The sequence below is a fragment of the Xiphophorus hellerii genome, chromosome 10 (genome assembly GCF_003331165.1).
Source record: "Xiphophorus hellerii strain 12219 chromosome 10, Xiphophorus_hellerii-4.1, whole genome shotgun sequence".
Taxonomy (NCBI): Eukaryota; Metazoa; Chordata; class Actinopteri; order Cyprinodontiformes; family Poeciliidae; genus Xiphophorus; species Xiphophorus hellerii.
Window position 1 is genome coordinate 12210378 of NC_045681.1, and position 24321 is coordinate 12234698.

At 39.0% G+C, this 24321-nt stretch overlaps 1 protein-coding gene across 5 annotated transcripts; it reads right to left on the reverse strand.

Moving 5' to 3' along the window:
- Window positions 1–31: 31 nt before the first annotated feature.
- qki2 (QKI, KH domain containing, RNA binding 2) lies at window positions 32–24321 on the reverse strand. 5 transcript variants are annotated; one of them, XM_032573392.1, is made up of 9 exons: window positions 23739–24321; window positions 18744–18892; window positions 16283–16399; window positions 11795–11938; window positions 8157–8244; window positions 7663–7944; window positions 6573–6596; window positions 5829–5903; window positions 32–3189 (listed from the first exon to the last, which is right to left on the reverse strand). In XM_032573392.1, exons 1-9 carry the CDS (start codon window positions 23878–23880, stop codon window positions 3167–3169), a joined length of 1044 nt encoding a protein of 347 aa, XP_032429283.1. In that variant the 5' UTR covers window positions 23881–24321; the 3' UTR covers window positions 32–3166. The 5 variants fall into 5 exon arrangements, with proteins under 5 accessions (XP_032429283.1, XP_032429282.1, XP_032429285.1 ...); XM_032573391.1 differs by having other exon boundaries at window positions 5829–5906; XM_032573394.1 differs by lacking the exon at window positions 6573–6596 and having other exon boundaries at window positions 23739–24320.

The window sequence follows — 24321 nt, forward strand, 5'->3', positions numbered from 1 at the left end:
AAGTGCTACAGAGAAGAAGCAACAAAGTTTGTTAGTTTTACATCTAAGAGTTTAATACTTGAACAAATAGTTATTCCTCAGGTAAAAGTTAAAAGATCATCATTCAGCATGTTTTTTTTGTTTTTTTTTACCATCTTAGACACACTTTTTATTCTTTAAAAAGGAGGCAGAGACAGATACCATTAAAGTGGTTAATAATCACAGAAGTGGTAACAGTTAGTAACCTAAACTTGGCACCAAAGAGTAGATTAATGTTGTACTACACTGTTAATTGTCACACTCGTTGTCGTATACAAAAAAAAGGCACAAAGGGCAAGCAATGCTGATCTCAAAGGCTCAAAAAAGTTAAAACAGAGAACTCCAGTTTATCAGGAAATAAGTATTACTGATGGCACATGAAGGATAGTTTGACCTTAAACTGATTCTTTTTCCATAATAAGGCATAATTTCTCTTATCTGAAAATGTCATTTAATGTTTTGTTTTTTTTCTGGCGTACAAAATAGAATATAAAAATACAATATCAACTTGGTACAGAAGATATGACTGCATGGTTTTCTTTCATTTGAAGGCATCACTTGGTTTGAATGTGTGAAAGTTAAACTGTGCGTTTGGACAAAAAGCAGATACACATGCAAAACAAGAAGAAAAAATAACAAACACAAAAACAAAGATAAATTTAACACTGTTCTTGTTTTAAAGATGCTTTTTAGTTGCTGCATCATTACTTTAACTCATACTTATGACTGCAAACAAAAGTATTGGCATCCCTACTGAAAAACACATGTAAAATATATATATATATTTAAATCATTTTTATTGCAGCAGCATAATCTCTTAATGGTAATTGCAGAAAGCGCCACTCTATCTTCAGCATATTTAGTCAGTGGGAAAAAGTCTAATGTTAACATAAAAAAATTTCCCCCCATTTCTTTTGCAGATACAGTTTAGTTTCTAAATTGAAACTTTTAATCCATGACCCCATTTAATGTGCTAATAGAGTTCAAATCTGACATGACCCAGACTTATTTCTCTTCAGAATGAGAGAGAAAAGAGAACATGCCGTTCAAATGAATCAGATGAGCCATGTTGAGGTTTACCAAGTCTCCATTAAAAAAAAAGAAAAGATTAAAGATGTATGAGACTTTAAATGGAGCTGTGATCAGGTAAGGCTCAACACAAACCTTAAGTAACAAACTGGGTGCAAGGCATTGCAAAATCTTTAAAATAAAGATTTGATAGACTCCCAGAAAACTGAAAATGGGTCATTGCTTGGTCTTTCACAAGTATATGATCCAAAGCATATAGTCAGATCAACACACTGGACCATGGAAGCAAATAAAAAGTTTTAAGAATGCAGTAAAAATTGATTACTTTTTCTCCCTCTGAAAAAATTTACTTAAATTAAATGATGAAATAATCAAACATTTTCACTGTTATTATGATACTGCAATATTGATAAATATATCCAAAAGGCTTGCATGCATCTTTGCAAAGGGTGCAAACAAATTTGTACGCTTCTGTATTTTGGCACAAAAAAAGGAAACAAAAACGCAGATTCATATTCCCTACATTCGTAACTCACCAAAATGAACCCCAAATGATTTAATTTGGGGTTGGGCACAGAGGTGGTATGGGGGGCCAAAAGTGGCAAAATCAAGTAGAGATAGAGAACTGTGATAATTTCAATAAAATTGGAAATGGTTATATTTAGTACGTATATGAATGATTATAATTATGTAAATCTGTCAAACTAACTCAAAACTCCTACTTAAAAAATAATAATAATAATAATAATTAAAATATGCATTCATACTGATATAATCAGATGTAATTATTTTCATTATTCATTAAAGTATTTTATAATAATTGTACTACATTTCATCATCACTAAATAATTGTGGCTCAACAAGTAGCCACTAACATCAGCAGATTGGCTAAACAGTAGCATAACTCCAAATCAGTTGCCTTGTTTTTAGCTGTACTAGATTTTTATGGGTGAGGATGCCAGAGTAAGATTAATCATATGTTTTATCATTTGTGAATTTAAGCTATAACAAATTAAAATTTTATTACATTTTTCCCAATTTTTATTTTAATTCTACACTTTTTAAAGTTCCAATATTTTACTAGTTTATTTATTGGATTTCAAATTTTATTGAAATAATCACATGCACGACTGGCTTTATATAATTTTATCTATAATTATTTATTTATTTTGCATTGTGACATTTTTGGCCCTCTGTACTGCATCAAGATGTTTCAATTCAAATAAAAGAACAGATTTATGTGCAACATTGTTCCTTCACTCTCAATAAATAAAGGCACTGTTGTTCGAGGTCGTACAATACTGTAGTGTGAAAAAAGGCGAAGGCATCATTGTGAAAGGGACTCGGACAGAACTTTCCTTTTCTGTTTGTGGGTGTGGGTTTGTGTCTGTACCGCAGGATCTGGCATTTAGGAGATCATTTTTCCTTGCAGGGCACCTGTCACTTTATGGTGGAAAGGGTTCTGTGCTGGCATTTTCTTTTCCTGAATGATGGCTTTTTTGGAGTCAAGACAGATTTTTGTTTTGTTAACTTATGCATATTTTAACACCGTTTGTAAATGTCACATTGCAGTTAAAACTCGCTGAAAAGAAGCACTCACTAAGGGGAGAACTGCAATAAAATCTTACTTAACACATGTCCCAAAGTTTAGTGTTTAGGATTTTTTGTGCTGATAAGTAACACCAGTATCAGTATAGTTACCATGTTATTAATAGTCATTATTGCATGGCATGGCAGCACAGCGGGATAGGAATCAGTTTAGAAAGCCCTTCTCCAGTTTGGGGCCCACCCCCTTGTAAAGTCAAACAGCTGTCACAGATTGTAATTTTGATATTCAGAGAAGATTCTTAGACTGGCTTTGGGATTTTAGAAGGAAGGCACGTTTGGTAAAGTGATGGGAAGGGGCTGTGGGGTGGGGTCCTGAGGTTTATTCCCGGGATCGCTGTCATCTGGTTGGCTGGTTTAGATAGAGGCAGCAGCAGCAGCCGGCTTGTTCCCAATGTTCTGGTCTCTTGTTGGCTGAGCCGCGGGCCAATGAGCACGCCAGCGAGCAGAGATGGGTGGGTCATCAGTGGGCGGAAAGGTCAGAAGGTCAAGGGGCAGGGCGGAGGGGGTGGGGTCATGGGTTAGTTGCCGTGGCAGCTAGAGTTAGACGGACAGAGACGGACAGACGAGGAAAGGAAACAAAAAGGGCACATAAAAGGGGGGGACATAAAAAGAAAAAAAGATAGAAGAGAGATTAGTGTCAGCTAGTGGCGTCGGGATGACAACAAGGCAGATCTAGTGCGGTCCGCGCAGCGTGAGGGTCGTTACAAAACGCCTTCATGAGCACCGCAGAACCATTCACAAAGACTCGCATCAACCCTGGTGTGTTGACACAAGGAATGGCTGGTTAGAGATGCTCCCATGTGCTCATGGAGGCATCTGCAGGGTTTCCCCTCCTGCTGCCAGACTGCTGCTATAGTGACACTACTCATGCTAGCTGGGCTACGTCTAGCACAGACAGACAGTGAAACCATGGACAAGAGAGGGAGGCAGCATGGTTTCATGTGGGTGAGAGAGTGACCTTTATGTCCAAAGAAAAGTTCTCCAGGCCTTTCATTCACTGACAAGTAGAGCTATTGTTTAGAGCAGCAGGAGTAAGATCTGGATGATTAAGAGTTGTGATTAACTGATTATTGGTTTACAGGTCCATCTCAGTAAATTAGAATATCAATGAAATGGTAGTTTATTTCAGTAATTTAGTTCAAAATAGGTTTAATACACACAGCGAGAGATATTTCAAGCATTTGGTTAATTTTGATGATGATTATGGCTTACAGTTAATGAAAACCCAAAAGTTCATTTTCTCAGAATATTATATTGTATAAAAAGTCATGGAGAAAGCTGCTGACTTGACAGTTGTCCAGCAGGCAGTCACTGAAATCACAAAAACTCTTTGAGTGTTGTTTCCAAGTGTACTGGTGGAAAGTTTAGTGGAAGGAAAAAGTATGGGGGAGAGAAAAATGCAGAAGCAATAGTGACAGTCTTTAGAAGATTGTGAACTGCAGTTGGAGTCTATGCTTCGAGACCCGGCATTGCATTCCTAATGTTAAAACCACACTTGCACCAAATAAAAAGCTTTAGATGAAAGTCAGTTTTGTATTTCATTTGGAAATTCATTTCCCGAAGTCTGGAGGAAGAGTAGAAAGGCAAAGAATCCAAGCTGCATGAAGTCCAGTGCGACGTTCCCACAGTCAGTGGGAAAATGTGATCAGTGGTTCATGCAAAAGGAGCCCCATGTTGAGACACTGTATACTGCAGGCTTTTCAGCAGACTAACATTTATGTATTAAAACTCATCTTTTAATTGGTTTTATGTTATGTTTCCTTCTTTTCAGAGGGAGTGCATCTTTGGTTTTTATTCGCTGTAAGCCATAATCATTCCAACACCTGAAATATATCACTCTGTATGTAATGAATCTCTAAAAAATGTAGGCGTTTCAGTTTTTGAATTGAATTACTGAAATAAATCAAATTATCAGGGACACTCTACTGTACTGAGATGTACTGAGCTGTATTGACTATGAAGTATTAGAGCAGCACCTAGTGCAGTAAAGACAGTGATGAGAGGTTAACAGATGACTTTAGAAGGACTTGAGGAACAATTTAACAATAAACAGGCTAAACTACAAGAATTTCCAGGCTTTGGTTTGATTTGGAGATTTGTTTCAATACCCATCTTTATTGCCTTTTAGTGTTTTTTTGTCCATTGTATACAATAGGAGCACCACTGCTCGCACACACACACATATACTGTATATATATATATATATAAATATATATATATCGTAGCTAATAGCTAATCCATTTCTCCATTTCTATTGCATATAACAATCTGGAGGCCTGCGAAATCAAGAAGGTCACCTCATCTTAAATACACAGAAAAACACTGCCTTCATTGCCACCTTCGCGGTGACTAAAACAGTAGTAGCTACACACTTTGAATACAGTTTACATGGAGACACTTCATCTATAAAAAGCATATCATAAAACAAAACAAAAAAAAAAATTTACAAACTAAAAAAAACTACAGGTATATTTCCAGGCGATCTTGTTCCGTAAGCTTCATATAAGCACTTAAATCCTTAAAATCCCTATATACAAATTTATTTTGCAGCTAAATACATGGTAACAGCACCACTCTGGCTAGGAAATAAATGAAAGATGTAAACAGTCCCAATGATAAAGTCCAGTGGGCGACTGATAAGACCACAAGCAACAGTATTTAATACAAAAGAGCTCGTAACACAGACTTCAGTAGTTATCACACGCTGTGTTTTCTCATATTTTACTTTAACCGTCATGTAAGAATTGGGAATTACACAGGATTTAATTCATTATATATATATATAAAAACAACACAAATCTGTGGAAATCTAGTGGAATGAAGTTGAGTATAAATAAAAGTTTCCACAGTGTTTACTTGATCAGAAGTAGTACTTAGGAGGAGAAATGTAACGTTTTCAGAAAGACGACTCAAAGGAGTCACAAGGGCCGAGTCACATGAGCGGGCCCCGGCCCTGCGAGCTGTCCGGTTTGGGCAAACAGGCGAGCAGCTGTCACCTCCACAATCCCATCACATATTTCACTTTCACACGTTACGCCTGCTGCGATTTCATCTTTTTCTTTTTAAGGCATGCCATATTAAAGACTCATGTAAACTGGAATTGGTCCATTGGTCTGCATGCACACACACTAACACACACATATACACATAGAGTGGCTGGTGTGCTAACTAACCTCTGTCTGTGGTCACTACCCTTTGGTAAGGATGGATTCTCTTGTCGTGGCGTCGTACCTTAGTGGTCATGGCACCTGCTAACAGTCATTGATATTTCCCCCAAGAACAAAACACAGAAGGGTTACTCATCAGAAAGACAACAGACAGTCCCACCCAAGGCACAAACGTCAGTGACAGCAGGAATTTACAAGTTCTCGAGTCTGAGGGTGAAAAAGGGTGAAAAAAAAAAAATTGCCTCTAAAAGAGAATCTTTTGTTGTTTTTGTGGTCTTCTGCTCCCTAAAGAAAATATTAATCCAAACTGCTAGTTTTCAACTAACCTTAGCTAGTAGATTCAAAATCAGCTTTAAGCAAAAGTCACATTTATAGCTCTGTGATCAAAACAAGCTTTTACCATATGTTAAATCGCAAATAGTAGCTCTAAAACATCTACAGGTTCACTAAAATGTGTTAAAAATTACAAGCAGAAGCTGAATTATTATAAAAAGGTAAGTAGTTGTCACACCACAATGCTAGATTGCTAATACAAACATAGGGAAATTAACAGGAATCTCTCATCCTAAAGTAGAAACAAACTGACTGTCTGCTCTGCGGGATAACTATATGTGTTTGTGTGGGGTGAATGGTGGTGAAGGGTGTGTGTGTGAGGGGGGAGCGGGTGAGGGTGGGGGTCTCTGCAAGCCAGTCCAGGTGTGTGCTAGGAAGGGATTGCTATCGCTTAGCCTTTGGTTGGGAATGCCATACCTGCAAAAACACAGGGAGAAGGGACTGTTAGCCCAGCAATGAGCCTCAGCAGGTTTCTATGTGTGATGTGGATGTATTACAAGAACTGGACATGGCAGCCAATTGGTGCCAGAGGCAAAAATGTTCAGTTCCTGGTTCTGATACGAAAATAAGACCAAGAAGAAAGAAATAGGAGAAAGATAAAGTCATTTGTTTGGTGCTGTTGAGTGCCCAACACAAAGTTTTTGGCATCCATGGTAAAGATGTCAGAGTTTTAAATAAATTTTTGATTTTTTTTTAATATCCAATTGCTGATATGAGAACTTTGTTCCCCACACATTTAAAATAAATATATTTTATGTTGGCTTTAGGCCAACTGACCTGCGGTACACACCAACAAATTGGGGAGGGTGTGTGTGGCACTGCTCTATGCTTCATACAACCAGAGATAATTTTGGTTTATCTCTGGTGTATTGGATAAAACATTGGATATACCTTAATAGAAATGGGCATCTATTGTATCATTAATTTGGGAAAAAATTATGAGCACAATAAAAGCTATGTTTTATCACAATAACGTTAAACTCTTATTACTACTTATCCTAAAAACCATAAGTATGGTTGGAACTGTTTCTGTTTTTAACTTTTTAACTGTTAGTTCAGTGAGAGCATGAATATTATCAGTATGACTCCAGGCAGTTATTGTGTAGCTGTAGCTTTAGTGGTGCACCTGCACTTCTTATTAATGTAACTGGTGTGCTAAAGTAGCATGTGTGAATATATTTTTAAAAGCAGTATTTGTGTTTGTATGGGTATAAACTGTGCAGTTTATTCAGGTCATGGCTTACTGAATGTTTCTTAGTTATGTAATACATGAGAAGCAAAAGGAAAGAGAAACAACTGAAAGATTTTATTATATTTCTATTGAGTGGAGAATTTAGTAAGAAGCTCAAAGCGACACTGCTTCATCCTTTCTATATTCTGACTAACTCTACATAGTTGGAGCTCTGATTATCTATTAATACAAACTTCCATTGGAGTCCAGTGTCCAGTTCTCGTAATACATCCATTGACTATGTATGAAAGTGATAGACTGTTGATTGATATGTACCTAATACTCCAGTTGAGTCAATCGGGTATTCCAATATGGAGGGCGTGAGTGTGTAGGGATACTCGTAAGGCGTGTAGATGATTCCAGATTCAGGTCCTTGCTGCACCAGTGCTGGATGCGGATTGGCTCCCGGCACAAGGGCGGAGCTTTGGATCTGACGGATCAGAGGCATGATGGTGGGCGTGGTCACCGGGGCTGGATTTCGCAGGGTGGGAGGCAGGACGGGTGTCGGGCCTGTGATGATTCGAGGTGCCTGAGGGGTCGCTAGCGGGAAGGCAGTGGCTGCGCGGCGAAGCAAATGTACAACAATGCGAGTGTCCACACGCCCACATGAGCGTACATACAATAGACAGGGAAGAAGAAGAGAGCACAAACAGTCTATTTAACAAGAGGAACAGAGGCATTGTTCATATTACAGTGAAGTCCTGTACTGAGACCCTTCCTTTGTCACCCACTCACCCTCCTCCACATGTTAACTATGAGGTCATGCTTACGTGTCTTGACATTGGCGTCTCTGTAGGTCCCATTGAGAATGGCCAGCTCCATCAGCTGCATTTTCTTCAGGTTGTCCTCCCCCTCAGCCTGTAGAAGCACAGGCAAACAGAAAAGCACAATCAGATCACAGCGATAACTGACGCTCAAAGGCAAATGAAGAAAATGGTGTTAGAAAATGTCTGGAAGTTATACAGGATGCTTGATTTGGACTGGTATTTTGAGTATATCAAAGTTTCAAAAGTTTTGAGTTCACAGTTCAAAGTGCAAAAAGTAGAGCATTAAAAATTTGCTTGTGTAACGATCCCAGCACTTCTTGTCAGGGAAGGGACATTACCTGCAATTAAGACATTTACTTAAAATCAACTATTATATTTATAAGTTGTGCAATATAGGCACATTTAAATAAATTATAATTTCATTAAAAAGTCAATTGATGGACTGTATAGTGGTTATTGCTGTTGCTTTGCAACAATAAAGTCCTAAATTTCTACCGGGGTCCATGCATCCTCTCCCCTAATACTTCTAAACCCCTTCTAATGGAAACTAAATTATTCAAACATGTTGAATTCATATATTATACAGATCTATAGCACAAATATTGCCATATGTTATTTGGTTACTTTGGTTAATTTGGACAATTATGGGTTACTTGGGATAAAAGTCCAAGATTTGTATATAAAAACAACAAAAAATAATTTTCAAGACACCATCATGGAGAAGACCATTGACTTCACAGGTATCCAGCAGACAGTCCTATGAACCCTCTATAAGGAAGACAGGACACAAATGTCATTGTTGAAGAAGCTGCCTGTTCATGAAGTTCTATATCCAAGCATGTTAAAAGGAAGTTGAGAGGAAGGAAAAAGTGAGCTTAAAACAAGGGGACAAAGGTTACAAGGATTATCACAGGTTTGAGAGTATTATGAAGCCAAGCTCATTTAAGATTTTGAGAAATATTCACAAAGCATGGACAGCAGTGTTTAGAGACACCACAGATAATATCCAGGACATGGACCACTGCTGATGGATTCCTTACGTTAAACCACCCTTCAAACCAAAACAACGTTGAATGCATCATACATGGACTAGAGAAAACAGAAACTGAACTGCTGCCCAGTAGCCAAAACTCTCCTTTAAGATAAAATTAAATGTATCATTTCATTTGAAAATCACGGTGCTGGAGGAAGAGTGAAGAGGACAATGAGGAAAAAGTGAGGTCCAGTAATAAGTTTCCAGTATTGCTCACAGTGTCTATCCCTGTTAGAACCACAGTACCCAGTTTCTGATGCCTACTTACAAGCAGGATAATCCCCCATGCCGCAAGGCTCAAATCATCTCAAGCTATTTTTTTGAACATCACAACGAGTTTAGTCTAGCCCAAAGTACCCCAAAGTCACTGGATCTCAGTCCAGCAATTTAAAATATTGTTTGAATATAATAACATCTACAATACTACATTAAACCTGATAAAGATACAAATACGAAAATCAAATAAATCAGTCAAAACTTTCCACTGCTTCTTACAGTGGAGAAAAGAATTTGGCTGAATGAGCAAATGAAAACCCAAATCAATTGCACTTTGCCCTTTGTAGCCAGTATCTCCAACTAGATGGGTAAAGAACAAAAAATCCTCCCCCAAGGATGATTACCACAGGATACTATCATATTATCTGCAAACTAAACTATGTTGTCAACAAACCATTTTTATCTATATTAAAATCGCCAAGTCATCTTATAAAGTACACTGCAGTTTGTTCTTGTAGATTGCAGTTGAGTTAAGGTAGAAGCTAAAATGCTTGTTCACCACAGTACACAACTAACTATTGTGCTGCTTGATTCAGTCAGATCCATCTAGAAACCCAGAAATCCTAATGCCCAAAAACACTCTCTTGATGATTCTGAAGATCCCACTGTGTTCCCAGATGAGACAACATATATTCCCATCATTAAGTTATAGATTTGCCTCCTTATGGAACATGCAACACCCAGTCACCCAGGAGCCATCCTGATCTTGATGCCTGAACCCCTCAGCTGATTCCTTTCAGTGTTTCTGGCTCTACTCTATGAGGAGGAAGCTCTATACAGGAAGTTAATTTTGCAGGCTTGTGTTGGAACTTTGCCTTTTCAGTTATGACCTACAGTATATCTCATAAACATAGACAAAGCATGGGTACCCTTCAGAGAGTATCTATTTTTGGCTGCGCTCTTTCTTCAGCACAACAGACCAATGCAGTGCCAATATTACCACAGATGGAGCCCCAATACATCTATCCATTTCCCCCTCCATCCTGACATCCCATGTAAAAAAGACACAAGGACACTTGAATTCTTTCACTTGAGGCAGAAATAGATCCTCAACTTGTAGGGAGCAGTCAACCCCTTTCTGGTTGAGAGTCACAGCCTCAGACTTAGAGGAACAGACTTCCATGTTAATAGACAGAACTCTCTGCGGAACATTTCTGACACCTAAGGCAGTTGACACCTAAGGCACCTGATTAAGGCAGTTCAAAAGCAATGAAGGATTCTAGCAAAGTGTATCGAACAAAGTAGTTGTTTCTTGTAGGTTACTATATAAGGCTTTGAGTAAAAACTCTGATTCTGTGAAAGTGAGCTTTTTGTTGAAGGTCATCACACCACGAAGTTCTCCTACCCGCACTAATGCCAGTCACAAAACAAATCTCAGATCATTTGAAGCGGACTTGCCCGGAGTTTGAATCCAACCATCTCACCACACAGGACATATTCAGTGTCAAACACGCTTGCTTCTTAGCTCTAGTTACAGCCCAGTGAAAAGCTTGGCTGATTTACATTCTGAGTGAAAGGTCAGCTGGGTTAAACTAACACATATCATTGACTTTGCTCGCTGCTCATACAGACGCCCGCATGCACAAACACGGATTAACAGGTGCTCAGCTCCTGATGGCCTATAGACTGTGAGGGTTGCCTATCCTGCGAGGGAACTGGAAGTGACAGCTAATTGTTGCAACAGAAGCCCACCCCACTGCTCCTTTCAGCCTCTCTCTATTGTCGTGAATAATGAAGAGACGAAAAAGGAAGGAGTCTTCTGATTACGAAATATCTGCTTTTCTTCGTGTGAGTCAAACTGCGAATAATGAAGAGTGTGTGTTCGTATCCTCTGATGTGCTTCATTTTAGTCCTCACATCAGTGAATGTGCATGTGTGTCTGTAGGGAAGCGATAGGTGGGCTGGAGAATGTCAGAAATGTTGAGGAGTGCCATCAAAATGTTCTCTTGTGAGGACCCGAAAAACCCAAGAAAGAAAACCCAGGGAGCAGAAGGAATACTGTAGCCGGTAGTTGGGAACGAAGTAAGTTGTGAACGAGTGAAAGGAGTGATGGAGTGGGGAGAAGGAGTGAACAGACTCTCCATTCATTCCCTCAGCCTTTCAAACAACCCGGGGCTGCCATGGCAACCCCTTTATGCGTGTTCCCTAATTACCCTAACCCCTTACACATACCCTCATACACACAAGGACACACACACACTCTTCTTAGACTGACAATCCCCTTCCCCCTTCCATGCATACCAACACAGTGAGCTCTCATCCAGTCACAAAGTGTTTTTCTGCAACGTTGCAAGTAAAACTTTGTGCTCCATGATTTTGCTCCGGTACTCACAGCGGGCACGAGAAGTTTCTTGACCTCGTTGATGGCTCGCTGGAGCTTGATCTTGGCGCGGTTGTGCGTGTCCTCCACAGTGATCAGGACGTGAAGGTCCTCGCTAAGGTGCTCCCAGTTGGGCTTCCCTCGGTTCATCTCCTCCTGAAAAGCACACAAATGTTTTAAAAACCTTTGATTTGAATGCGCCACAGCCAATCTCAGAACAGGACTGGTCTTCTCCTCTTCTTCTCACTTGGCTTGGTTTTTGGATCGTGCACAAACAAACACACAAAACACTCAAGGTTGTCTAACGCGGCTTTGGGGGGGTCACTTGTCTCATGAAATGACCATGTTGTTCCTGAGTGGTTACACAAGATTGATGTTGCATTTTAGTGGACATTCAGTACTCTGATTCTTTGTGTATTACTTCCCGAAACCTCCCATCTATGTAGTAGGCTGTGTACTCCAACAAGGTTCTAATGACCATTAGAAGTGTCTCAAGCTCTCAGCTTCCCCATGTAAATTAACAGTAGGCATGGGCTATTTTTCTGTGTATTTAAGACAAGTCTTAATGGTGTTTTGAAAAAAAGCTCAGTTAGGCTGTATTCACACCAACCCGGTTTACTCCACTTTAATCAAACTGCAGATCATTTGCAGAGAAAGTCTAGTTCAGTTGGGTGCACAATCAAACTCCAATGTGGACAAAAAAGCAAACTCTGGTCCACCTACAAAACCTAAATCTTGGTTCTGTTGAAGTGAACTCTGGTGTGTTTGGAATGACTACGTGAATTCAAGCGGACGAGAGACCGTTCCAAAAGCAGAGAGCAAACTAATGTGTAGTACATTTTGGGTAAATACAACAAAGCAAACGTGCAAGTCTCAGGAGAAATGGCCCATGGTCTTTTGTCAAAAGGTAAATCCTGCAAATACTAAAATCTCATGACATTCCACTTTGGTTTACATTTTGTAAAGAAGGAAGATGCGCTCAGTGTCTTCTTCAGAGGTTTTTGTGCTGTTTCCTTCAGTGGTTCTTGGTCCAGGCCTCCACAAGCAAGGGCAGGGGACATGTTTCTCAAAGGGTTTGGTTTGTTTGGCACAATGGACTGTGAAAGTGAACTGTATAAGCTGAAAATGTAACAAATGTTGCAATTTTAGTCCCCAGTCAAACCAAGTCTACTTGAGTTTCACAAGGTCCTCGCTTATCTGAGCAACTCTAGGAAAATTTAGCAATCCCAGAATGCTAGCTGATTGGAAGGCTAGAGATACAGATATTTTTTATATTCTATTTTCATCCTCCCAACTTCTTATCCAGGTCTATTCAAATCAAATCCCATACCTTCCAGACTTTTAAAAAGAGCTAGAGTCCATTATCTGCGCTTATTTCCAGTGAAAAACAACTAATAATTTGGCACATATTCACACAAATGAACGATAACTTTTTCATGTGTCCAAGTGAGCAAGAAAAGATTAAACCACTTTAAAGTAAGCAAACACTTGGCATATCAGTTTAGATATGTTTCAGCTTTGTGGGACTTGTACCCAAAGTTTGGAAAGGATCCAGATGGTAACAGCAGAAATAGGTCAACTATCTCTGGTTGTTCGCAGATCCTGGTTAGTTGATGCTCTTTGGGAAATAAAGTATATTTACATTCACAGCAGGGAGTTGAGGATTGCATCACAAATGGTGACTGAAGACATATGTGGAGACACATTCCAGCACCAGGTGTGAACCTATGTACTCATAGCTGTGCACTTGTGATTGGGTGACGAGAGATGATCAAAACCATCACCCTTAACCTCTGAAAATCACTCCACCTTCTATGAGTTTTTTCTATCAACTGGAAGATAATGAAGTATGTAAGTGGGTCATAGCAGTCAGTTGTAGTCAAAGCAACAGCTGAAAATTGTGAATCTTGTATCTTTGTGTGGCCTTCTTGCAAACGATTTCCTCTGAGGCTGTTTTGTCAAATGAGATGTATCATTCTGAGGAACACTGAAAGTCAACATCTTTTTCTTCTCTTCCCCAGTTGCCTCCCACTGTGTCTCTGTTTTCCTTCCTCTCTCTCTCTGCATGTTTCTCTGTGTGTCTCCCTCTGAGGGGCGTGCAGGGTAGGGAATGTTCTGGAGAGAAGAAGAGAGAGAGTGAGCGAGAGAGACAGGAGAGGGGGTGGAGGTGGTGGAGGAATGCTGGACTTGCTCCACCTGCCGTTTGGAAGAGCTGGAGCCGACTCCGTCCAACAGCAGACACCAGGGGAGAGAAAGGGAGGACAGATGGACTGAACACCAGGACAGGAAAGCAAAACTCAGCCCAGAAAGATAAACAAAGGGTCTCGCAAAAGTATTCACACCCTCTGAAGTCTTTTACATTTTGGTATGCTACAACCCCAAACACTGATGCATTTTATTGTGATCTTAAGTGTTAGGCAACTCACTGTATTGCATAATTTCAAGGTGAGAATAAATGTTTTCCAAATAGAAATCTGAAAATGATGATGTGCTGGGATGATGCATTCATCCCATCTGAGGCAATACTTGCAGAGACACTTATGTTGCATTTACAACTTCTGGGGTTTGTCTCTTCCAGCTTTACACATGTAGAAGCTGAGATTTCCCCCATCCTTTTTTGCGATCAGGTTGAATGGAGAGCATCTATAAAAATACATTTTCAAGTTCTGTCACAGATTCCCAATTGGCTCTAGATGTAAACTTAGTCTCGGTCGTTCTACCACGTGGAAATAACTTGATTTGACCCCTCAAACGCTTAAAACTTGACCAAACCTTGACACTTAAAGGCTAAAGACTTGACTTCAGCTGATCATGACAGACTAGGCACTTTACCTGACCCTCAAAGAATTGAGAGCTGCCTTGGACTTGAACTGAAAAACTTGAGACTTAACTTGGACTTGCCACTCAAAAACTTTAAACTTGACCTGGTCTTGATGTGAAAGACCTGAAATTTGGTGGAGTTGTCCCTTGATAACTTGTGAAGTTACTACAACATAAGGCAAAACACTTGAGATCTGATTAACTTGAAACCTGACATGGTCTTTTCTATTAAAGACCAAAGGCTTGAAGTAAAGTTGCCCTTTTGAGAATTGAAACACGACTTTAACTTGTCAAAAGAAGATGTGAAACTTCACTTGGTCATGCCCCTTGTAGAGAAAAAACACAATCTTGCCCCTCACAATTTGAATCTTGACATTGATTTGCTTCTCACAAGGATTGAGAGATGGCTTTGATTTGCCCCTTAAACTTGAGACTTCACTTGGACTTTTAACATATGGACTTGAGACTTGACCTGAGTTAAAAAACATGAGCTATAAACAGTTGGTCAACAACGACTTGGCACCAGGTTTTGGCTTTCTCTTTATCGGCTTGACTTGGGGTGAAAGGTAAGTGACTTAACTTGGACGTCTCCCTTAAAGACTTAAATCTGACTTGCACTTTACCTTCGAACACTTGACTTATAAAAATTAACTCGCGAATATTGCTATTCAACACTGATAGCTGTACAGAGAAGGCTGGTAGCATGGTCAATCCCTAGCTTCATTGGTCCACTCTCGATTAGAAACAAAGTGTAAAAAACTTTTACACCGTGGTTCTATTAAAAATTTCTTCTCTTTCAACATTTGAGTAGAATATTTGCCAAAAGAATCCCTAAACATTATTGAGGCAAAGAAATCTGACCTGTACAGTGGATCCCCAAGTATTCACGGTTCAGTTTTTGAGCATTTATCTGTGGAACATGACTACAAATTCCCTGTGGACAATTTGCCTATTAGTGAAAGCTTTGTCATAGAGCAAAATATTCAAAATATTAAAAAAAAAATGCATCTATGGAAGTAAAAATACCAAGGCACATTGCTATTTCACACAAGCAGCCAATCCAGGAAATTTATTTTTCTTGATTAGCTGCCCAACCAAGAGCGGAATATGGAAGACTGTAGATATTAGTCTGTAGCATAAAGTTGTTATGCAAACAATTTTTCCACCTGCTGATGATTCATCGGTTCAGCGTTGAATATGAAGATTATTTTCTTAAAACTCAAGTAAGCAACATGCAGAATATAGTACCAATTGCCTAAATGTGACATACATAAAGAAAATATAGGTACAGGTTTGCTAACATAACTGTTTTAGATCCAACTAATAATTTTAACTAAAAATTATCTCCATTTATGCATAAATGCACATGTCTATAACCTTTAAATGTGACATACACAGAGAAAATATAGGTACAGGTTTGCTAACATAACCGTTTTAGATTCATATAATAATTTTCAAAATTACCTTCATTTATGCATAAATGCACATGTCTATAATCTTTATCTTATTTTAGTAAAAATATATAATTTAATAGCCAATCAAATGTGATACCTTTAATGCAAGTAAAAAACTATATTCCTGTATTTACGCTACTCGTTGGTCAGAGCTGACTGGTGTGTTGGACAGTATGAACATTGGAAGGTGAAAGTTCGCGCCTTCTGTGTTTTTTAAAATGTTTACCTTCTTCTTGTCTCTCATGGAGCCCTTTCCTCGCACCATAATCTTGCAGCCGGTCTCTGCCTCTAGCTGCTTGGCTGTCAGGCCACGTGGACCCAGGATCCTTCCTACAAAATTGAACTACACAAAAAGAGTAAAATATTACGAAATAAACAAGACTGCATAAGAAAGTAGAGCTACGTTAATACCCCTCAGAGAAAAATTGTTTGTTTTTTAATGCATGAATTAGTACAATGATAGCTTTTAAGTTTGTGGAGCTGTAAAGTGTTTGTGTTAGTAAGAGAGACAAAAATAGCTCATTATATGTGTGCTGGCTGGTGTTGGTGGCATGACAGGACACCGTCATTCTCTTAACCTTATCTGTCACTATGGCTGAGTGATTAACTTGACAGGTGCCTCTCCGTGTGTGTGTTATTTCTTTGCCTATGTCTCTATCGGCTTCTGTCATAACAATTGGTCAGTCTTGTCCTGCTTTAATTTTTCTGTCATATTCTCTCAAAGTGTTCTGAGGTTTACTTAGGTACTCATTGAAACCCATTCTGACCTCCTCTGCTCACTAAATTTAACCTTGATGTCAACGGTTTTCCAAAGCACTCCTGCGTGCGTCCTGTTAGCCTGCCGTCATGTGAATCAGGACAGCCCGGCATTGTAATGGGTGATTGGCGAGCTGATGCGTGGAGAAAATCATGTGAGCCACGCAATGTGGATCAACCAGCTCATACTGAAATCCCTACAGTGCTGTGAAAAAGTATTTGCCCCTTTACAGATTTTTTTCTGATTTCGCTTTTTTGACATTATAATTTGATGTTTCAGATCATCTAAATAATTGCAATATCAGAGAAATATAACAAGATCTATTGGGGAAAAAAAACATTTTCCGATGATTATTTAATTTTTGAAGGAAGAAAAAGCTATCCTAACTAATCTGGTAAAAAGGTAATTGCACCTAAACCCAATGTTAGCAGCAACAGCTGCCATTAATTGTTTGTAATAACTTACAATGAGTCTTTTACATCACTGTAGAAGAATTTTGTTTCATTCTTCTTAACATTATTGTTTTAATTCAGCCCCAATATAAAGTTTTTGATCAACAGTCATATTCAATCAGTTATTAAAATATACGTCCAAATGAGTCTCATTTGTTAGATTAAACAAACGATTTAAAAATATCAACCTTCAAGCAGGTGTTATACATACTTTTCATTAAGCCCACATTTCTGTTTTTGAAGATAGATTTTTTTATTGGTCTAAAATAATTTTCTAATTTTAGATATCATGTTTTCATTAGCATTAAGAGGAAAATCAGAATGATGAACAGAAATAAAAGTTTTCAAACATCCACATGTGTGCAATTAATCAATACAATCTGTTTCACTTAGTAATAAAGTTCCTAAAACAAATGAGCTTTTCAATAATATTCTAAATTATTGAATGGGTCTGTAAATTAAATCCAGGCTTTGACTGGGCCACTCCCAAACTAAATTTTCTTCAGTTAGAGCGTTACTAATTACTACTAGTTTAATTAATAAACACTTTAAAACAACAGTAGCTGTGAGAAAGTGCTGTACAGATAAAAATCAATCAACATTCAAAATATAAAAATATAAGTACAGCTGATGGCTTCATCAAATACAGCAAGTGATCCATGTCCAAAATATACAAATGTTCCTACAGTCATACAATCATCATCATCTTTGACTGCTGGGTTGATGTTTTCTTTTAGTTGAAAAGCTGAGTGAGATGTTTTTGCCTACTTCATGATGTCAAACAGGTTCTATCTACGCAATTTCTCAACTCTACAGGTCTAGCAGTAATCAGGCCTGCATTTGGTTGGTGAAACTGAACCAAATGTGGTTAATCTTGCACATTCATGATTTAATAAGGTGGCAACTACTTTTTCACATAGGGCTAGGTCCAGTCGAATTGGTTTTGCCCTTAATAAATAAAATAATTGTTCAAAACTTGCTTTTTATATTTACCTAAGGTTGAATTTTACATTAAAATGAGTTTGATGATCTCAAATATTTAAGTGTGATAAATAACCAAAATCAGAATGAAACTGTAAAGGGGCAAATACTCTTTTAAAGCACTTGTACGCTGTTGCGGTGCAGTTTAAAGTAACACAATTTAGATGACGTTTTTTTCAATAAAACATCTAGTGTTAACCTTAATCTCACAAATTATTTTATTTTATTAAATCTAATCCCAGTAGAGTCACTGGTCCTGATGCATTATTGACCCATATAGCTCTAGATTACATCAGTGGGTGTGAGCACAGATGATCTCATAATGAAATCAGCTTTTAGATAAAGTTTAAAGTAAAACGTCCCCATGATTAACAGCCTCGCTGACTGTCTGGCACTCGTTCTGTAGCTTGGAAAGGATAAAGAGACAACAGACCAAGGTAAACAGGAGCTCTTCTAAAAAAAAGGGGGTCAAAGGTCTCATATTTTTGTCCACTCACATCGGGGTACTCTTTGACAGGCACGTAGAGTTTCTCCTGCAGCTGAGCAACAGGTCCGATGGCCTCGGGGAGCTCCTCCATGTCCCGCCCGTTGAACATGCCACCATTTAGCGTGTCGTTGTACATGTCTTTGCGCACCCTGCCGATCTCTTTGAGACAGAGATCAGAAAAAAAAGAGAGGTTATGTTGAGTGAACTGAAGAGGTTTCACATTTCTTTCGTCAGACTGTCCGCTGCTGAGGACGATGACTCACTGTCACCAGTATTAAAGGAAGCTCTGAGTGTGACAGCTGAAAGACGTACAGGAAAACAATCATAGGTATTCTGCACCACCATGTAGAATCTAACGGCTTTATGCTTCACAATTAACCCTGCAGCATTACATCTAATTTCCCTCCTATTCCGTTTTTTTTCTCTCTTTAACTCTAACACACAGGATATTAACCCCATTACTCTTTAAACAATGTGAGAAAAAAACATTCATTTTCTTTATTATTTATTCATTGTTTATTCATAGGACTTCATGTTGACATTTAGGTGGTAGGTATATGATATATTTTGAGGTATTTATATTTCAATACCACAAGAAAAAGTATTCAAAGCTGTCACTGCAAACAGCCAGAGCCACACAAAACCACACAAAACAAACACAGTCCTAAAAATACAACATACCCACTATCAGAAAGCCTACTGCTCTACCATAGTTCCTCAGTTAGTGCTGCTGAACAGTACAAAGTAACAGCATTTAATCTTACTTTGAAATGTAAACACAACATTTACTGATAGAGCTGAACCAATCAGGTTTCTGTCAAGCCAATACCAATATTGTTTTTCCATTGCAGACTGACCTGCTGCTCCCAATTTTGACTGATTCTGTAGTCAGTCAAAATGTAAAACATTTTAAAAAGAGAGCTGCAAGGTCTCTGATTGTGGTAGATGTTTGAAATCATACAGAAAATTAAGGAGTTACTGGATTGGCCACAAACTGACTTTGACTGAACTAAAAAAATGCATCCAAGTACAAAAGTTACCACAAATTAAGGTTTTAAAACGGCTTCAAACCAATTTTTCCTTTAGTTCAAATACCCTTTAATGAAATGCTACAATGAGTAAGAAGGGTTTTTTCAGGCTGTTTGGAGAGAGCATTGCAACAACTCTCCTCCATCAATATTCTAAATTTTATACACAGTGTATCTATCAAAATAAAAAATTATGATAGGTAACATTTCTCATAACTATACAGTGTGCAGTGACCCCAGACCTGTTTGTGGTTCAGTATTTGCACATTTTTCTGTGGAACATAATGTCAAATTACTTGTGGCAAATTATCCAATTGCCAATATTTTTTTAAATATTTGAAAGAAAATATTTGAGAAGTTGAAATACCAAGGTGTGATACACCAGGAGCACCATTCATTTCCCTTGGTGCTGATTGTCTGTATCCCCAAATAAGTAAGACTTTAGCTATTGGCTTCCACCTGTATTGCCAAAATGGTTTCCACTGTGTACACTATATTAGGGTATAACTGGAGTTTGAATAACAAAAATAGGCAGTTATATGCATTTTCAGATGGGGGTTTAAGTATTTGGCTATGGTCCAAATAATAAATAACAAAAAAATAAATCAATGCCTATCTATCACCAAACTGATGCCAATCCCTGATTGACTGATCAGTGCATTGTGCACTTCAATGTCTTGATAATCTCACAGAGCCGAGAACGTATTAACAGTTCAAAAAGTAACAACTGAAACAATTGTAACTGTTTTTGCGGTTTGCAAACGTCATAAAAATACTGATAATTGTAACTGTTTTCACAAAACGTGCCTCCTGTTAATGCTAAATGAAATGGTTATCGCCCTTCCTTACTGCATGTCTCTTTTTATGTCCAGGTATCTGCTCACAAACAGGAGTATGACTACCTTGAAGAATACTAACAAGGTTTCACAGTATTGCACTATAAGGTGGATATTATTCCTGCATGCAGCTAAAATAACATACAATAGACTCGTAATATTTTTTGCCTTTATGGAAAAATGTTACTAGATTAGACTTAGGAATATTACATGCTTATATCAACTGGTTAAGTAGCCAGACTAGCCACTATGCCTGAGAGAAAAGTGTAGTAGACTTTTTTTACTCAGCTGGTAAGCAGTTCAGCAACATGTGGGGGAGGAGCAGTATCACTCTAACCTGAGTGTAACTCTGGTCACTTTTTCTTATATGTTGTTAAGCAAATTTTAATTCATATGAAGGTTATGACTGAAATTTGTACCTTCCAACTTTAAGGCTAATATTTAGTTTTTTATTTCAATGAAATGTAATTTTAATTTGCTCTAGATTTCAAAGTAAAACTTATTTTAACGTAGAACCATGCTTCCTCAGCGATCAAGTCGGTGGCTCGACTTTGCTGCAGTTGCACCAGCCTAAACGAGACTTATTTTTGTCCGTCTGTGCGTTTTGTTTATGGTCGTCTCAATGACCGATGCTTGCCCGATACCTTTGTAATGACACTCCAGCGCAATAATAACTGACTACAGCACCACACAAACACACACAGCAGAATAGCTGCCTTGGGTCGCAAATATCGTCTGACCTAAGCAGGCTGACAGCAGGCACGTCTCCCGCCTCTCTGAGTGATAAGTCTGACCATAATAACTATGGTATGACACTATAATTAAAGCCACAGCCACAGTCACAACGATGATCCTCTAATAACCTATTCAGACCTGTCCCTAGTGAAAAAAAAGCAAACAAGAAAAAACAGCTATTAAAACACAACCTCAGACCTGAAAATCTGCACAGGAAAGCAAGGCCTGCTGTCACTCTTGAGTTAAAAGTAGCTACAGGAAAACAAGAAGTGAAAGAAGAACAAGAGAATCGGTCGAAAGAACGAACAATAAAGGAGTAGCAGGGGGGCAACAGCAACAAACTTTATCTCTACACTTAACCTGTCTGTGGATTAAATATCAAAGCGAAAAATGCTTCATTATTCACAATACCCTACACAAACTGTAGACTTTAGTAGAAAGATCTCATCCCTGAAGACAAAGCCATTTATACTGACCACGGGTGTCGCATTATCACGTGTGAGGGGTGAACATGCTCAGCTGTCAGTCCTCAAAGGCACGAAGCTGACCTATTTGTTGGGTTGTAGAGGTCGTCTGGCTATGGGAGTGACTCTGCTGTGTCATGAGACTTGTCACGGCGCACCAAGTCGGAGCCACTACGATCCAGATGCGCACCAACAGGCCTGTAAGTGGCCTGTAGCAACCATTCAAAAAGGGGAGTATACACTAAAACACAAGGAAAGCTTGGGATTTGTGCTTACAAAGATATATGTATCTGTATCTGTGTGTGATAGTGTGTGCACCCACATCTGGTGAGATGCGGTGGATATCAACAAGTGGACTGTATCGGCAAGCTGTGCATGCAACATGACTCGAGGCCTTGTAAGAAGCTACAAATCAAATATTTTACACATTCACATGCTCTCGTTCCTGCACAGGGATGGGCTGCAGCATTCACATAAGCCTGCTCATTAGGTCACTGGGAAAGGCTAACAACTGTCTGTTTGTTCCCATCACTGTGTGTGTGTGTACGTGTGTGTTGAAGAGAGAGAGACAGAGAGAAAGCAAAAGAGAGAAAGAGAGAGATTTGCTGCTCTTTTCAGTGTATCAGAAATCTCGCTTAAGAAACAGTTTTGCAAAACTATATGTGTGCTTTGAATGAAAACAGTCAGGAGACAACTGATAGCTTATCACTGGGATCAGTTTTTGGGTGCAACTCTGCTGCTTCCAAGGATTCAGGGAGGAATCCTGATAAAGACCATTCAGTAATGGTCACTTTTAGAATAGTTACTTTTAGAATAAAATATTACTGAACAGAAGTACTTTATTGATCCCACTCTGGGAACAGACAAATATGAATAACAGCAGTCAACAAAATGTGAAGGTTGTAATTTGTAAATAGATAAAACATATTGATGGACGTAGACTGTAAAAAAAATTGTGATTTGTGTTTAAAATAGAAATTAACCAATCAGTCATTTCTTGGCTGATACCAATTTTAGATATTGTTTGAGGTCTGATTTGCTGATTGACACTTCAAATATTGCCCTGCTACTGTTTCTACAGTCTGAAAGTCAGAGAAAGCGTCAGAGTGATCGAGACGTTCTCAGAGAGTATAGTAATGCAGCGTCTCCCCTCCCCCACATGTTTCTGGGCACTACTGGTCAGCTAGCGGAAAGGCTTGAAAACTTTTTTCCTTGATTACTCAAAACACAAATGTAGTTGTCTAGTTGGGTGTTTAGTTTTATTTTATAAGTCATATTAAATATATGCATTGACATCAAAACAAATGTTATGGGGTAACATTATGGAAACTTTAATAACTATTCTGTTATAATATTTTGGCAGCAGTGAGGAAAATTGTTGCCAAAGCTCAGCTAAGTCCTCCATATATTTTATGATACAGATAAACCAATCAGGTTTCTACTTGTCTATACCATTTTGTGTGTGGAGGGGGTTGGGCGTGGGCGTGTGTGTGTCTACATAAGTTTGATTTTTGTGTGTTTTTCTTGTTAGACAGAACAGCTACACATAAAAGTGTCAAAACTGAGCTATGGATCCTTTGATTGACTTAGTAAGTTTGGAACCAACAGAAAACGAATAACAAGATCCCTATTTATACATCAAAACACACGCCCCTAAATATTATTTTTAAATCAAAAATTAAGTTAAAGCGCATGCTATTATTTGATGTAATATTAGAGAAATGGTTGGAGTTCTTAGTATTGCTGCGTTTAATTAATAGAAACTCAAACGTGGGATTTTTGGCTTTGATCTGCCAATAACAGAGCAGAAGAGGTCAGGTGAAAATTGTCCGATTCCGATCTGTGATTGATTGATTTGTTGGTGCAGCTCTAGTTTTAATGAGAGTGATGGGTTCGCCCGCCCTTGAGGTTTGATCTGTGGCAACGCTGCTCAGGCACTTACCTTCATCCAGCAGCCGCTCCAGATGCGTGAAGATGCCGCTGAAGTTGGGCAGGGAGCTCATCACCTTCCGGTCGTTCATCAGCTGCATCAGATAGTCCGGGTTGGACTTGGGTCTTTCCTTCACCTCTGTCTCCCCGACCATGGCTTTTGATTCGGGTGACCTAGCTAGCAGGGAAATCCTATCAATTTTTCTTTTAAATAAAAAGCGACGATCCCAGGGGAGGGAAGGGGGGTTCCACCAGCCACGACCCGCACTCTACCGGATCAGACTCAACTCTCAGCTCCGGGTACAGCGAACTGTCCTTCGGTTCGTGAGTCCTGTCCTCTTCAACGGTTCTCCCCCCCAACCCCTCGGCTCGGCTCTCTCCAGAGTTTTGAAAAAGTTAAGGGGGGAGTTTTGGCACTTGTTTGACACTTCGGCCGCCTCCGCCTTGCACTCCTTCTGCTGCAGAGCTACCATCAACTGGTGTCCTCCACCTCGGCGCAGTCGCTCGTGTCCGCCCGGTGTGTCGGTATTCGGCAGAGGGGGACCGACCGACTCCCTGTCATATGATTACAGTACAGCACGAGAGGACTGCCGCGA